The following is a 15,860-nucleotide window of genomic DNA, read 5'->3' on the forward strand; positions in this document are numbered from 1 at the left end:
GCATATTTGAAGGAGCCGAGTTTGTGATATTCTTAAGGGCCAACTTGAGTATCTCTTAAGGTTGAGTACACAAATTGGAGGCCGAATTACACTGATCTGTAGTCTGTCTTCAGCCACTGGAGGCCAAATTGTGCTTCAGGAGTTTGAGGCTATTTGGAGGCTGAATCCCCTTTCCTTGATAGGATGAACACATCTATTTTCTTATAGGTGAGCTGGGTTATTCCTGTACCATTGAGGGAGTTGAGTTCATCTCCATTAGAGGGCTGAGACTGTCTTAGAAGGAAGGCTGAATTGGATCAGTCACTTCAGGAGAACGAGTCTGATATTAAAAGGGTGTATTGCTATTTAAATACACCAGAGTTGCACTGTTGTTTGAAGCTGATCTCAGAGGGCCGAATCTTATATCTTTGAAGACCAAGTTTCTTATGATCACTGCAGGCCAAGTGGCAGAGACTGATTCCATTATAATTGCTTCTATTTCCTGTAGCAGAGATCACTCCTCTCAAATTGATTTGGAGGAGGTTCGAATCAGACTCGGGAAGGTTCAGAGACAGAGTTTCATTTGTTTGTTTATGACTACTAGGAGGCCGAATTGATGCCAGGACTCTGATGGACCAAATTTTTTGAGTAACAGCAAAATATCAGTCTTGCCAAGTTCGAGATCTGAGTTTCCTATTGGTGGACGAGTGCATTTCTGAAGTTTCTATCAGTATCTCAAAGGCCGATTTGGTGCAATAAATTATCAGAGTTGGTCCCAGGTTTTGCATTGTAAAATTCTCCTATTTCAGCTAATAAAGTCATTAATTTTCCTCTTATGTTCTTTGCTGAAGGTGTTCATTATTGTGCTTGGCAAGTGTTTGACAAAACATTTGTCTATTAACTGTTTGTCAAAAGTTCTCAAAGGAAGAATTTTTTTATATTTGTTGGTTTGCATTAGCATTTCTAGCTTTGGTACATGACAGTCACTGTCTCATGCTGGGCACTCCAGTTTTAGGTCCTTTTATCCTCATTTAAGGGTTGAGCATGTCAAAAATGCCAAATGGCATCTCCTCATGCACATATATCTCCTCCAAATATCTAGAAAATACCTCCAACAATGTGCCCTCAACCCCAAAAAGCCTTCTCAGTGGTGAAGTATGCCTCAAAATAGGTAGAAGTCCCTCCAAATATATTGAAGTGCCCTGATTTGATATGTCATTGGGGTTAGCACTCCTCTAAATAGGTGAGGCATGCTTCCAAATATGTGAAAACATGTTATTTGGCATCTGACATGGACCAAGGGACCACCTGGAGCCTCCATGAAACTAAGAACGTGGAGCTTCCGCAAAACTATCACTTTTCCTAATGAATGCCTACTATCATAAAATATACTCGTCAAGCGTTTGCAGGTGTCAACAAACATCATACTTGGGTTATGATCAACATGCATATCAGGCAGTATATTATTTTTTCTCTCCTCTCACAAAGGATATTTTTTGGATTGCTGAATTTTCATTATCACATGCAAACTTAGCAAAATTATTAAGGAAAATTAGCAGTTTGAGCTCTATGTTCTTCTGAGCAAGAAGAATGTCACTTGATTATTTCGAACCCAGGAAAATGAGGATAAGACAACACATCTTTGCCAGCATCTAAATCATTCTTACGTATCAATTTTTGCAACATAAATGATTGCTGCAACCTCTGAAAGAATCCACAACTGTTGAATTCTCACGATGACATTCCGTATTACAAGGATTTTTTAGAGATACCAATTGCTCAGGCTGAAAATGTTGATCATGTTCATGAATTCCTTCAAACATATATATGACCTATCTCACCTCATTCATTCTTGAAAGCTTGTTAGAAAACATGCTATCTTGAAACGCCGTCTGTAGGTAACTCTTAAACAATCTCCCGACATCACCTTCTAGTGTTTGCACAAAAAACTTCAGCAATACATATTCATGAATAATGTCATAGTGATTAACAAACTTATAATAAGCAATGAGATGCTCGTCATCTGCAATATCATTAAACCCCTGAAATTTTGGAATAAACTTATGGTATTGATTTCCAATAGGGAATGGATTAGGCTGCCCAGGTATTGCAGTAAAATCAAGTGGGGCATACTCATGAATAACTTCAAAGTCACCAAAAAACTTATACTAGGTAACAAGATGCTCAGCTGAAATATCACTGAAACTCTGAAATTTTGGATTAAACTTACAATATCAGTTTCCAGTAGGGAGTGGATTAGGCTGAGCAGGTGTTGCAGTAACTGTAAAATCAATTGGGGCATACATGTCTTCCAACAAACTTGATTGTGTCATCGGTCCAAGTGATTTAATCCCTCAGGAATTAGTCTCCAGGTGAGAAGTATGATCTTCAAATTTCTCGCTCTCATTTTTTAGCAAAAACTGCTGGTCACAGGGAATTGATTTTTGTCCCTTGATAGTAATGCCAATCAATGTTATCTCCCAGATTTGCCCCCCTAAGAAAAGGTGAACTTCGAAAAGACAGTCTACGATCTGCAGCCTTATCATTGGCAGAGATCCTGTTACTTTTGAATCAGCGCTTTGTTAATTCAAGGGGGTTTCCCGTAAGAATTCTGATATTCTTCAAATCTGCGAATAAATCTTTCAAATTTGCACTAAATGTTTCAAATCTGAGATCAAAGGACCCGTACTTTGTTGATCTGCAACTCAACTCTTCAGATTTGCAGTCGGGTTTTGTAAATCAATGAACAGAGTTTTCAAATCTGCAAGTTCAAACTATGATTGTGTATGTGACGGATGCCTCAATCATTGGGAAAGAATAAACATGATGGAAGAATAAGGGAGGAATACTAACTATCTAATAGGAAGTCCAGGTATGATCTCATATAGTTAACACTGATGAAGTCACTGAAATATTATTCTCGAGATTTGAGTCCAAAACCTAGTGAGAGCAATCCATACATGAAAAAGTTATCACATTGATCACAGATCTCTGAATAACTAATGAAATGGGATAAGTTCCTGTCTTCAATATTCAGAGCTTTTCAAAAGTACACAGTTTGAATATTTCGGATCAAAAGTTCTCCTCATCAATGGTCCCAAGGTGATTTGATCAGAGTTTTGATCCCTACACCTGTACAATCCTAGGAGACAAAGTCTGCAGTAGAATGTTGATTTTTGTAGCTTGGGAGGTACTCCAAGCCTTGGGGATCGAGGGTTTGGAGGAAGGAGCTCCACAAGTGGCCTTGTGGGCTTGAAACCCAAGCTTGGGGTTTTTCACCCATAGATGGTTGGGACGAAACCGTGACGAAATTGTGACATGTGATGGATGAGGATGATAGTAAATGACGAGACAAATCCAATGCATCGAGAATCGTCCAATTTTGAGTTGTCATTGAAGAAATATTAATTTTTGAAGTTAAGTGTGGGCAAATTGTTTAGAGAAGTCAAGTCGGCCTTGAAATGAAGTGATCCTAGAAGAGGGCTAGACATTGCCACAAGAGAGATATAAATAAAGATGAGGAGGAGCCTCATTAGATCATCCAACATAGCATCCCTCTCTCTCATGTAAGGTCTGAAATGGAAGCCGAGTTCCCTGAGGTAGCTGCAGCCAAGAAAATGAGGAGGCTGAGATAGTTTTGGGGTCTGTTTTGGGTCTAGTTTAGGGCTGTGGTGTTTGCAGGTGAATGCAGCATTGGAGATGAGACTTGGCCGTGGAGGTTAAGGGCTGTTCTAGGCAGGATACCCAACAGTTTGTCTCCGTGTAGCAGGCCGTGTACCTTTGTGTGACCGCAGGTGGGAAGGAGGGCCTGTTTAGGGAGGCTGAGTAGTCTATTAGGCTCCCTAAACAAGGCCGCAACTGTCTCCAGCAAGAACACAGCAAGGAGAAGGCTTACAGGTGGGAGGAAGGGTGGCTTTGTGCAGGGATAGGTGCCCTAACCAGGGCCGAGTTCTTCAGGGGCGACAGCTCAGATTTCAAGCTATTGGAAGAGCAGTTTGTGGATGACTTCAAGGAGAAGAGTTGCAGGTTGGAAGTCCTAAGTATAGGACAATTCTGGGCTGATTTATGGTGTGGTTTTGTCTCAGATTTGTGGGCTGCAGAAGTGCAGAGAGGACAGAAGTTGTAGTGGCTGTTTGGAGGAGCCAAAACCACCACAGATTTGTCCCATGTGGCAGCAAAGTAGCAGATTCCAATGACAAGTAAACTGCAGTTGTAGAGGAGGTCTAGAGGCAAGGATCTAGGGCTGATGTGGACTGATATTAGCCCTAACCAGATTGCAGACATTGCAGCAGTGACACATCAGCTCATGAGGTGGATGGCGTCCTCTTTGCTGGAGTCTGTTAGCAGCCAAGAGGAAGGTTCTTCATAGGTGTTGGATGCCTTACCCAGAGGTAGATGCTACAACAAGGCTTGGTCACTTGTGGTCTGTTGGAGGGCAGCGTGAGAGTGGACCAAGTGTGGACATGGATTGGGCATTTATGGTCTGGTGGAGGACAGCGTGATAGTGCCCAAGTTGGAGCCCGGTGTGCACCATCTTCATGGACTTAGATGGTTGCTAGAGTGGCAGTAGTTGAGCTCAAGGTTTGATCAGCTAGAGGAGCAGTTGAGCAGCCCTAGACTTGTGTGTGGAGGACTTCTACAACAGATGATGGGTAGTCCTCCTAGCCCATGTTCATTGTGGGAGATGGACATCTTGCAGTGATAGGTGGTAGCCCTCCATGCCCTATGTTGGTCTTCATTGGAGCAATGCAGGAAGACCATAGTGGGCTGAAGTCCTTGAGTAGTTGAGGAGCAACAGTGGGCAGATTGAGAGTTGTTCACAAACGGAGTTGTGAACAACTTGACAGGAGTCTCGATGTGTTGTGCCCTTGATGGACTAAGGCACAACTAGTGAGCAGATTGGATAGCCGAGGTTCAGTGGCCCGAAGGAGTTGGATCGTGGAAAGAGGCACTGCTGCAGATCGAGAGCTGAAGGACCGGGCAGGTACAGGGTACAACCGAGAGGAGCTGAGAGAGCATGTGACAGCCAGATGGTTAGAGTATCTTGTTGAGGGTAGATTGGTTGTCGATGGATTGACACCAAGCCCCAGTTTTGTAGTCTTGTACTAGTGGATGTATGAGGGCCATTATCCCTGGTACTAGTGGATAAAATTTTTAAAAAGTTGTCTATATTTTGTGTACTTGTAGATTTACTGTTGTTCATATTCTATTGTGCATAGTAGTTTCGTTGTGATTCTTGGTTTGGTAGCGTCATTGATTTAAGATTCTATCCCAGACACCAAGGTTGTGGAAAAAAAAAACATGGTATTAAAGCATATTTGAGCTACTTTATGGGACCGTGAATCAGAATGTGCACAACGAAGCAACTCAGAGGGACTTGTGGGTGTCTAGATCATGGAGCAGAGGGTTCAGCTGAAGACATGGAGATGTGGTCTCTATAGACTACATGGTGAGATGGGTGGGAGTTCTGGTGTAGTAGTGGCGAAGTTGACACACTTCAGTATGTTGTGTGGCGGTTTGCAGATCATGGGCTTCCCATGTCTTTTCATGGATGGTTGGGACAACTCGAGGACTTCTTTGGCATGGATGAGATCAACATGATTGAGATTGCTTCATGTGATGGACTCGATATGGGCAGGGTAGAGTCCTCATCGGATTGCGATGTTGCATATCTGAGATTGGAGGGATTTGTACGAGTGGTGTTTGATCCAGGAGGATGAGTGCTTGTAGGATTGAGCCAGTGGAAATCATATAGGATCAGAGGGAGCAGTTGTATGGAGGTTTGGGATCTTCAGGTTCAAATGTGATGAGGCAAAGACACTACCGAGGTTGTAGGGTTCATTCTATAGAGCATGCTGCAGTGATGGATGCCAGATGGGCTAGTGTCGCCGGATGATGATGGTTACTTCCTAGTCTTGGAAGTACCTCCCTCGCTAAGAGGGAGTGTTGATTTTTGTAGCTTGGGAGGTACTCCAAGCCTTGAGGATCGAGGGTTTGGAGGAAGGAGCTCCATAAGTGGCCTTGTGGGCTTGAAACCCAAGCTTGGGGTTTTGCACCCATCGATGTTTGGGCCAAAACTGTGACGAGATTGCGACATGTGATGGATGAGGATGATAATAGATGACGAGACGAATCCAACGCATTGAGAATCATCCAATTCTGAGTTGTCGTTGAAGAGATATTAATTTTTGAAGTTAAGTGTGGGAAAATTGTTTGAAATGGAAGCTGAGTTCCTTGAGGTAGCCGCAACCAAGAAAAGGAGGTGGCCGAGATAGTTTTGGGGTCTGTTTTGCTTCTAGTTTAGGGCTGCAGTGCTTGCAGGTAAAGTTAGCATTGAAGATGAGACTTGGCCGTGGAGGTTAAGGGCTGTTCTAGGCACGATAACCAACAATTTGTCTCCCTGTAGCAGGTCGTGTACCTTTGTGTGACCGCAGGTGGGAAGGAGGGCTTGTTTAGGGAGGCCGAGTAGTCTACTAGGCTCCCTAAACAAGGCTGCAATTGTCTCTAGCAAGAATGCAACAAGGAGAAGGCTTACAGGTGGGAGGAAGGGTGGTTTTGTGCAGGGATAGGTGCCCTAACCAGGGCCGAGTTCTTCAAAGAAGACAACTCAAATTTCAAGGAATTGGAAGAGTAGTTTGTGGATGTCTTCAAGGAGAAGAGGTGCAGGTTGGAAGTCCTAAGTATAGGACAATTTTGGGCTGATGTATGGTGTGGTTTTGTCTCAGATTTTTGGGTTGCTGAAGTGCAGAGAGGACAAAAGTTGTAGTGGCTGTTTGGAGGAGCCAAAACCACCACAAATTTGTCCCATGTGGCAGCAAAGGGAGCAACTTACAATGAGAAGTAAACTGCAGTTGTAGAGGAGGTCTAGAGGCAAGGATCTAGGGCTAATGTGGACTGATATTAGCAGTAACCAGATTGCAAACATTGCAATAGTGACACATCATCTCATGAGGTGGATGGTGTCCTAGAAGAGGACTGGTTTGATGGAGTCTGTTAGCAACCAAGGGGAAGGGTCTTCATAGGTGTTGGATGCCCTAACCAAAGGCAGATGCTACAACAAGGCTTGGTCACTCATGTTCTATTGGAGGGCAGCGTGAGAGTGGACCAAATGTGGACTTGGATTGGGCATTTATGGTATGGTGGAGGACAACATGATATTGCCCAAGTTGGAGCCCGGTGTGCACCATCTTCATGGACTTAGATGGTTGGTAGAGTGGCAGTAGTTGAGCTCAAGGTTTGATCAGCTAGAGGAGCAGTTGAGCAACCCTAGACTTGTGTGTGGAGAAGGAATTCTATAGCAGATGATGGGTAGTCCTCCTAGCCCATGTTCATTGTGGGAGATGGACATCTTGCAGTGATAGGTGGCAGCCCTCTGTGCTGTATGTTGGTCTTTATTGGAGTAGCGCAGGAAGACGGTAGTGGGCTGAAGTCCCTGAGTAATTGAGGAGCAGTAGTGAGAAGATTGAGAGTTGTTCACAAACGTAGTTGTGAACAACTGGACAAGAGTTTCGATGTGTTGGGCCCTTGATGGACTAAGGCACAAATATTGAGCAGATTGGATAGTCAAGGTTCAGTGGCTTGAAGGACTTGGATTGTTGATACAGGCAGTACTGTAGATCGGGAGCCGAAGGAACGCGCAGGTAGAGGGTACGACTGAGAGGAGTTGAGAGAGCATGCAACAACCAGATGGTCAAAGTATCTTGTTGAGGGTAGATTGGTTGTCGATGGATTGACAAAAAACCCTAGTTTTGTATTCTTGTACTAGTGGATGTATGAGGGCCATTATCCTTGGTACGGGAGCCCTAGACTGTTGTATTATTCAGTTTGATTAATATAACGAAGTTGGGTTGAAATTTGTAAAAAGTTGTCTATATTTTGTGCATTAGTAGATTTACTGTTATGTAAAGTAGTTTTGTTGTGATTCTTGGTTTGGTAGCGTCAATGATTTAAGATTCTATCCTAGCCATCAAGGTCATGGAAAAACAACATGGTATCAGAGCGTATCTGAGCTACTTTGTGGGACAGTGAATCAGAGTGTGCACATCAATGCAACTCAGAGGGATTTGTGGGTGTCTAGATCATGGAGCAGAGGGTTCAACTGAAGACATGGAGATGTGGCCTCGATAGACTACATGGTGAGATGGGCTAGGAGTTTTGGTGGTGAACCTGGCACACTTCAGTATGTTGTGTGGCGGTTTACAGATCATGGACTTCCCATGTCTTGTCATGGATGGATGGGACAACTTGAGGACTTCTTTGGCATGGACGAGATCAACATGATTGAGATTGCTTGATTTGATGGATTGGATATGGGCAAGCTAAAGTCCTCATCGGATCGTGATGTTGCATATCCAAGATTTGAGGGATTTGTACGAATTGTGTTTGATCCAAGAGGATGAGTGCTTACAGGATTGGGCCAGTGGAGATTGTATAGGCTTAGAGCGAGTCTAGCCTCAAAGGGAGCAGCCCTATGGAGGTTTGGGATCTTCAGGTTCAAATGTGATGAGGTAGAGACACTACCGAGATTGCAGGGTTCATTCTACAGAGCATGTTGTAGTGATGGACGCCAGATGGGCTAGTGTCGTTGAATGATGATGGTTACTTCCTAGTCTTGGAAGTACCTCCCTCGCTAAGAGGGAGTGTTGATTTTTGTAGCTTGTGAGGTACTCCAAGCCTTGAGGATCGAGGGTTTGGAGGAAGGAGCTCCACAAGTGGCCTTGTGGGCTTGAAACCCAAGCTTGGGGTTTTGTACCTATCAATGTTTGGGCCAAAACCGTGACGAGATTGCAACATGTGATAGATGAGAATGATAGTATATGATGAGACGAATGCAACGCATCGAGAATTGTCCAATTATGAGTTGTCGTTGAAGAGATATTAATTTTTGAAGTTAAGTGTGGGCAAATTGTCTAGAGAAGTCAAGTCGGCCTTGACATGAGGTGACCCTAGAAGAGGGCTAGACATTGCCACAAGAGAGATATAAATAAAGATGAGGAGGAGCCTCATTAGATCATCCAACATAGCAATCCTCTCTCTCATGTAAGGTTTGAAATGGAAGCCGAGTTCCTTGAGGTAGCCGCAACCAAGAAAAGGAGGAGGCCGAGATAGTTTTGGGGTCTGTTTTGGGTCTAGTTTAGGGTTGTGGTGTTTGCAGGTGAAGGCAACATTGAAGATGAGACTTGGCCGTGGAGGTTAAGGGTTGTTCTAGGCATGATAACCAACAATTTGTCTCCCTATAGCAGGTCGTGTGCCTTTGTGTGACCGTAGGTGGGAAGGAGGGCCTGTTTAGGGAGGTCGAGTAGTCTACTAGGCTCCCTAAACAAGGCTGCAACTGTCTCCAGCAAGAACGTAACAAGGAGAAGGCTTACAATGAATGTTTCAGAAAATTCACTGCAAATCTCCATGCATATGCTAGAGCCAAGTTGCACGAAGCACCAAAACATTTTGGAGTTTCTAAAATGCGTATGTTTAGAAACGTCACCTCCCAAAAATGGAAATGTCAGCTGAAACGTTATATATAAAGAAATTTATAAATAAGTGAATAACACATCATGTTGTAAGAAAAAAGGGAATAAGACACATAGATGACAATTTAGAAGGAAAACCAAATCTATATTAACTCTCGTAGATGATAAATGATGGTCAAGTTTTAGCCAAGTTTAAGAGTTTTGGGTACGGGTACGGATCAAAACAACGGGTTCCTAGAAGTTTTGTGCAACTTAGTGCTAGAGTTAGCTAGATGAACAAACAACATTTGCATGTCTATCCTTACCTGAATGCATGTACTAGAGCTAAGCCTACTAAGTAAACTAAACTTGATATACATATCTTTATTATGCATGTGCTAAATTCTAACCTCTCCCAGGTGTTGGCTGGTCACTAAAATGGGGCTATCCTCTGGCTTACATTTCCCTTTTTCCATCCTGCTCACAGTTGGAAAGTCAACTATGCCAATTGTCTCTAACACTACTTGTTTTGGTTTTTCCCCTGATGTAAATCCTGGTGTTAAGATGGAACAAAGCTAATTGACTTCTTGGAGAACTGTGAAGATGGAGGGAATAGTTGTGTTTCATTACTGGACTCCTATTGTGTGCTCTCAATGCTGGATTAGGGATTGAATAATGTGCAGATTGTGCTGGGTACTTGCGTGAGTCTTCTGCAGGATTTCTCTCTAGTCATACTGTTCTGTGTTCACCCTATTGTGAATGCTCCTTCTTCTGCATTGCCCTCCACTTTTCTCATTCAAAATGACAACATGCAATGAATTGTGCCTTTGACTCACTGTGCTCAATTTTTCCTTTCATCTGATTCTATTGTGTGTAACCATGGGATTGGGTGGAGCAACAAAATTGGGAAAATTTGAAGAATGAGAGGAAATTTTAAGGGGATATCTAGGGATTCTGCTTTAATAGTTTCAAATTGGATACAAGGGAACTAAGAATGTTTGCAAGTGTGTTCAAGTAATGATAAAATGGAAATTGCACTCTATGAAAGGAAACTAAGGAGGTCAAAGAAAAACTGTAAAGGGCACAAAGTCAATTTAATGCAAGGAAACTGCATCTTGGACCAGGGACAATGCTGGAACCCAAGGTGTGAAGCTAAGGTGATGTGAAACAACAGTGAGTTGTTTGATCAGTGAGGACCAAAATACAAGATATAGTGTCATCCTCGGGTTAAAGTGTACATCAGTATTGATTTCTCTATTACACATTTAAGTGTTGTGAAAAGTTTGCAGAGTGGAGTGCCTGGACTTTGAATTTCAAGTTCAATAGATACTGTAGCTAGAGCTTGATGAGGTTTCCGTTGTTGAGAAATCAAGGGGCAGCTAGATCAGGGGATTTCTCTTACTTTGATAACTGCTTGTGATGTAATTGTACTTGACTTAATTAGCTACTTCTTTCACTTAATTATGATTAGTGTTCTTATCATCATACAACTACCAAACAATAAAGAACAATGAGAAAAGAGGACACAATATATAGGCTATCAACCAAGGCCAAAACCTCTCTTCTTGAGAGGAAAACCCACAAGAAATCTTCTCTTCTTATAGAACTTCAAATGACGAATTCCAAGACCTAAGACCCTTGTCAAAGTCCCCTCCAAGACCAAGTCAATCCTTCCTCCTTGATAAGCTTTCCTTCCAACAACTTCGACCCCAACAACTTCTGCAACTTTGACCCCCAACAACTTCTTTTGCAACTTCGACCCCCAACATCTTCTTTTGCAAATTCGACCCCCAACAGTTTCTTCTGCAGAAACCCTAGCTCTTGCATGCGTGGAAAATATGGTGATTTCTTCCTCTTTTCTCCTTCACTTCAATAAATCCTTTCTTATTCGAAACTCGGCTTGCAAAGTATATCAATTGATGCCCTAACTCAACTTTTGCAATTTGGCTTTAGCTGTGGCAATAGGTGCCCAATTATCTCACATGTGTGAAGGATAGTAGCCCAAAGACAATTCAAAATTTCGTTTTTCTTTTCTTCTTCTAGTCCTCCTCTTCTTCACACCTTTTTCTCTTCCTTGATCGAATTCTTGTGTGGTGAGTGAGTGCCCTTCAAGTGAGGTCGAAGTCTCCTATATATAGGCTTCTCTTCTAGGTCGAATTGCTGCTTGGAGGCCGACTTGTCCTCTTATGAAGGCTGACTTGATCTTTGCTTGTTGACAAGGTCTTGGAGGGTCTATTTGACACTTTTGACTTTACATAAATTTTCTTTACAATATATAACATGCCCAAAAGGGTCTTCCATACATGACAATGACTCAATTGACTTGTTGACTTAATGACAAGCCCTAGAAGCACTCAATGGGTAATTGACCTAAAAAAAATGACCTTGAACATGAAACACATGCATCAAGAATGACAATAATAAATTTCTTTTTCTTCTTTACATCAAATACATAAAATAATGATTACATATGTCATTATGAAGACCAAACCTAGTTACCTATTTCAACATCTGTTAACTTCTGCTGCCAAAAATGGTTGAGAAAATTATGTTTGATTCCTAAATATGATAGACGGCGTTGCAAATCCATAAATGACATTACATATCAGTAATATATCACGTAGGACAATATGAAAACTTGAATCTTAATCTCTATTGATTTTGTTAAACTGAAATTTATCAACCTATTTCTGTCGGAAATAGGTTGATAAATAGTACCCTTCTTATTATGTAAAGGCAGCCACTTCCAGTTAATAACATAGCTTACCATTCCTTAACCAGTTCTCCTATATTTTAGATGTATGCTCAATGTTCATTGATAATCTGAAGTTAGAATATAAGTTGTCCTAGACATGGTGAGCAGTGAAGTATGTTTTGTCCAGAGGGTTGGGAGGCAGTACACACTAGTGAACTGACAACAGTGACTGCTTATCCAAGATAAAGTATTTAATCACATGTAGAATGGATGTGTTGGATGGCAGCCAATGTCATTTAAAATGGATGTAGGAGGCAGTACACACTAGTGAACTGACAACAGTGACCACTAATTCAAGATGAAGTCCTTATAGAATGGATGTGTTGGATGGTATTTTGCAGGACTCAACTTACTAGGATTCCCTTTTCAGACTGTTAGATGTATGGAAATCTTTGCAGCAAATATGGAAGCATTTATAGCATGAGAGTGCATGGATTTTAACCTTTGCAGATTGCTTTACTTGCATGTGCTTTATGTGGTCTAATATCCTGTTTGCCTGTTCAGGCTGATCATCCAAAGCTTAACTTCAAGGGAAAATATAGTGACGCATATAGACGGGAACATCCAACTGCACCAGTTGTGGTTCCCTGGGTTTCTGGTGTGACTGGTGGTTGAATGGCATTTGGATGGATTATATTGATTAACTGTCTGGCAAATAGAGAGTTGGAAGTCCGCAGAGAGTTTGGGGATCAGGTTCTCCACTCAGCTTGAACAAAGTTTGGATCTCATTGACAGAGAGTGCATATGCATGTTCTACACAGCAGTGGCTTTATCTCTTTCCTCTCTTCAAGTTTCAAATCTATTGTCGAGAGGATTATCCCAACTTCCAAGTATCATTTATGGTTGAAATGTCTGCATATTTTATTTTTGGCTTAATTTGTTGTTTACAGAAATTTCTTGCAATTGGTCTTTGAGTCACACTTCTGAGAATTGCTTGTAGTATTAGAGGTTGAATGACATTAATTTCAGGGTGGAAGCAAAAAAATTGTATGAATGAACTTGATTTTCTAATGCCCTCATTCAAAATACAGACCTGTATTTGAAAACATATCATCCAACATCTATGTTGCATTCTTCGTTTGTATTCTGGCTCATATTTTGAAAATGCATCTATATTACATTACCGCACAATAAAATAATTATAACGAGGTAGAAATCAATAAGCCAGGTTGCGTGATCATACAGAGCAACCCCCCTCTACATAGGATTACCGGAATCTCTTCCTTAGCTCCAATCTCAAAAGAATCTACTTCCTTACAAAAATTGCCCATTCTGGTTCTGACTTGAAGTGTCAATCCTGCTCTAAGTGCTGTAGTTTTTCTCAAATGAAATGGTAAAACATCTCATTGAAAGGGGCTCAACATCTCTCTTCCCATTAAAAGGCGATTCCTGTAAACGTGATAGTGTTCCATATGCATTATTAGCCCTTTGGAGTCCTAGTAAGTATTTCAATTTCAATTTTTGATGATTGGTATCTTTACATAATTGATAGAAGGCCCATTTGTTCTTGTGTGCTGGTCTATCCTATGTTACTTTGTCTACGGCTGAAACCTATTGGGGTTCAATTATAGATAGCTTCTTTTACATTATGTTTCCTGGTAAGATAGAATCTTTTAGTGGACATTTGATATTTTTTTCCCTTGGCTGCTTATCAAATGAGAGAGATTCTTACTAGGAGTCCGAGGTTCAAATTATATGAACAACTTGCCCCTAATTTTTTAATGTGATGCTAAGTGATAAATAAATACTAAATTTGAGCCAATGTTTGACAGCTGTTTCTATTTGTGGTATTACGATAGTCACATTTCAAAGTTGGAAATGAAGTGAAAATCTTCATGCAATATAGTCGCTTTAGTGTTGCTTCATTCTAAGATAGGAACTCCTTGAGGGCATACGATGAGTTATGCTAACTAATTTGGAATTTTCTGAAGGGAATGTGTCATTTGCAGAGTTACATAGCCTTGTTTAATATATGACATACGAAGATGACAGACATTGTTTTTTTAGATAATAGATTTGGCATACTCTAGCTAGGTGTATGGATGGTTCATATCAATTTTGTCAGAGCAGGAACCAGAACCAAACAAAAATTGGGAGAAAACAGTTTGTCTGAAAATTACATAAAATATTTAAATTTTAATTGTAAAATATATACTCGTGTACATAAATATAAATTTAAGCCATTAGACACCAAATATGCAGAGTTTTCTTATGCACATAGCATTGTGAATGTGGATATAGAAAAATGACATTGAGTGTGCTACATATCTGAACTACTAAAATAAATAAATAGTGAGTCTCTCAATGGTGTCTAGAGTCCATAAATAATTATACTATAGTATATTATTGGATTAAACTGCATAATCGCCTAAATCTAGATCCTCTACATTCTCTGAATGGCTATGCCCGACCTCTTTATTTGATACCTTTGAAGGTCCGATACCAGTGTCCATATCATATGATGGTGGAGGTCACTGTATGTCAAACACCCATGTCCACATCACATGGTTGTGGTGGTCACTTTATGTCATCTAATAGAAGTCCACTCATGATAGAGAGGGGCATGATGAAGTAGATGAAGATTAGATTTTGGGTGGTTTTAGGGTTTTTTGTTTTGTTTTTTGTTTTTTTTGGGGAGGGGGATGCATTGATGCAAGATTGGGGAAATTGGATGCTTTTATCTTGAACTGATTGATTTTGAATGGAAACCCCTAGTGTTTTCAGTTTGGTTGACTAAATTTGATAATGTGGGTTCATCTTTGGGTTTTAACTTAAATAGCTTCTTTGCAAGCTAAAAAAAATCAGTATATGAGTTAAGGCAATCTCCAAGGTTGTGGTTATTTGATACCTATATATTCAGACTTGGTTTCACAAGGAGCAAGGTTAATAATTGCATGTATTTCAAAATAGTAGGTGATAATTTTATTTGTGTGGTCTTGTATGTGGATGACATGATGTTGATTGGAAACTGCATGTAAATCATCAAGGAAGTGAAAACTTAGTTGTCCTCTAGATTTGACATGAAAGATCTCGATGCTGCAAATTTTATTTTCTACATGGAAATTAAAAGGTATCAAGCAAACAAGAAACTATGGTTGAATAAGAGGAAATATGTTGAGAAAATATTGAATAGGTTTAATATGCATGAATATAGATGGGTCAAGGTCACTATTCTTGTAGGTGTAAATTTATCTGCAAAATAGAGTTGCAAGAGATGGGAAGAGGAAGAGGAAGAGGATATGTCCCATGTTCCGTATGCCAATGATGTTAATAGTTTGATGTATGCAATGGTCTATACTAGATCAAACATTGCATATGTAGTTGGGAGTTTTGAGCATGCATATGTCAAAAACCAAGGAATGAGCATGGAATAATTGTAAAGGGGGTTTTTAGGTATTTGCGTGGCACTACATACTATGGAATTTGCTACTAGGGAAGACCTAGAGGAGACAAAGTGTTAAGCATGCATGGCTTTATTGACATTGATTAGATTGGGGATCTAGATTGTTGAGGATATATAAATGGTTATTTGTTTAACCTATTTGTCATTAGGGGAATTTTGAGGTAAAAAATGGGCCTCAAAACAAGAAATGTACTAATAAAATTAACTTTAAAGGAACCAATATGATTCAAGATGATGTCATCCCTAGTGGAAAATATTTTTGAAGGAAAAGAAAAAA

The 15,860-nt window shown here is 40.7% G+C and overlaps 1 protein-coding gene across 2 annotated transcripts in view; it reads left to right on the plus strand.

Annotated features, from left to right (window-relative positions):
• The window catches only part of LOC149223158 (uncharacterized), a 159,828-nt gene extending 146,600 nt beyond the window's left edge, over positions 1-13,228 (plus strand). For both annotated transcript variants that reach the window (XM_089385777.1, XM_089385778.1), the window contains exon 7: positions 12,685-13,228. In XM_089385777.1, the coding sequence (XP_089241903.1) occupies positions 12,685-12,795 (111 nt within the window). In that variant the 3' untranslated portion in view covers positions 12,796-13,228. The remainder of the gene's footprint in view (positions 1-12,684) is intronic.
• Positions 13,229-15,860: the final 2,632 nt, after the last annotated feature.

Source organism: Pinus tabuliformis, chromosome Q, assembly GCF_031772625.1.
Source record: "Pinus tabuliformis cultivar Carrire ecotype Pingquan chromosome Q, CPIR1, whole genome shotgun sequence".
NCBI classification, from domain to species: domain Eukaryota; kingdom Viridiplantae; phylum Streptophyta; class Pinopsida; order Pinales; family Pinaceae; genus Pinus; species Pinus tabuliformis.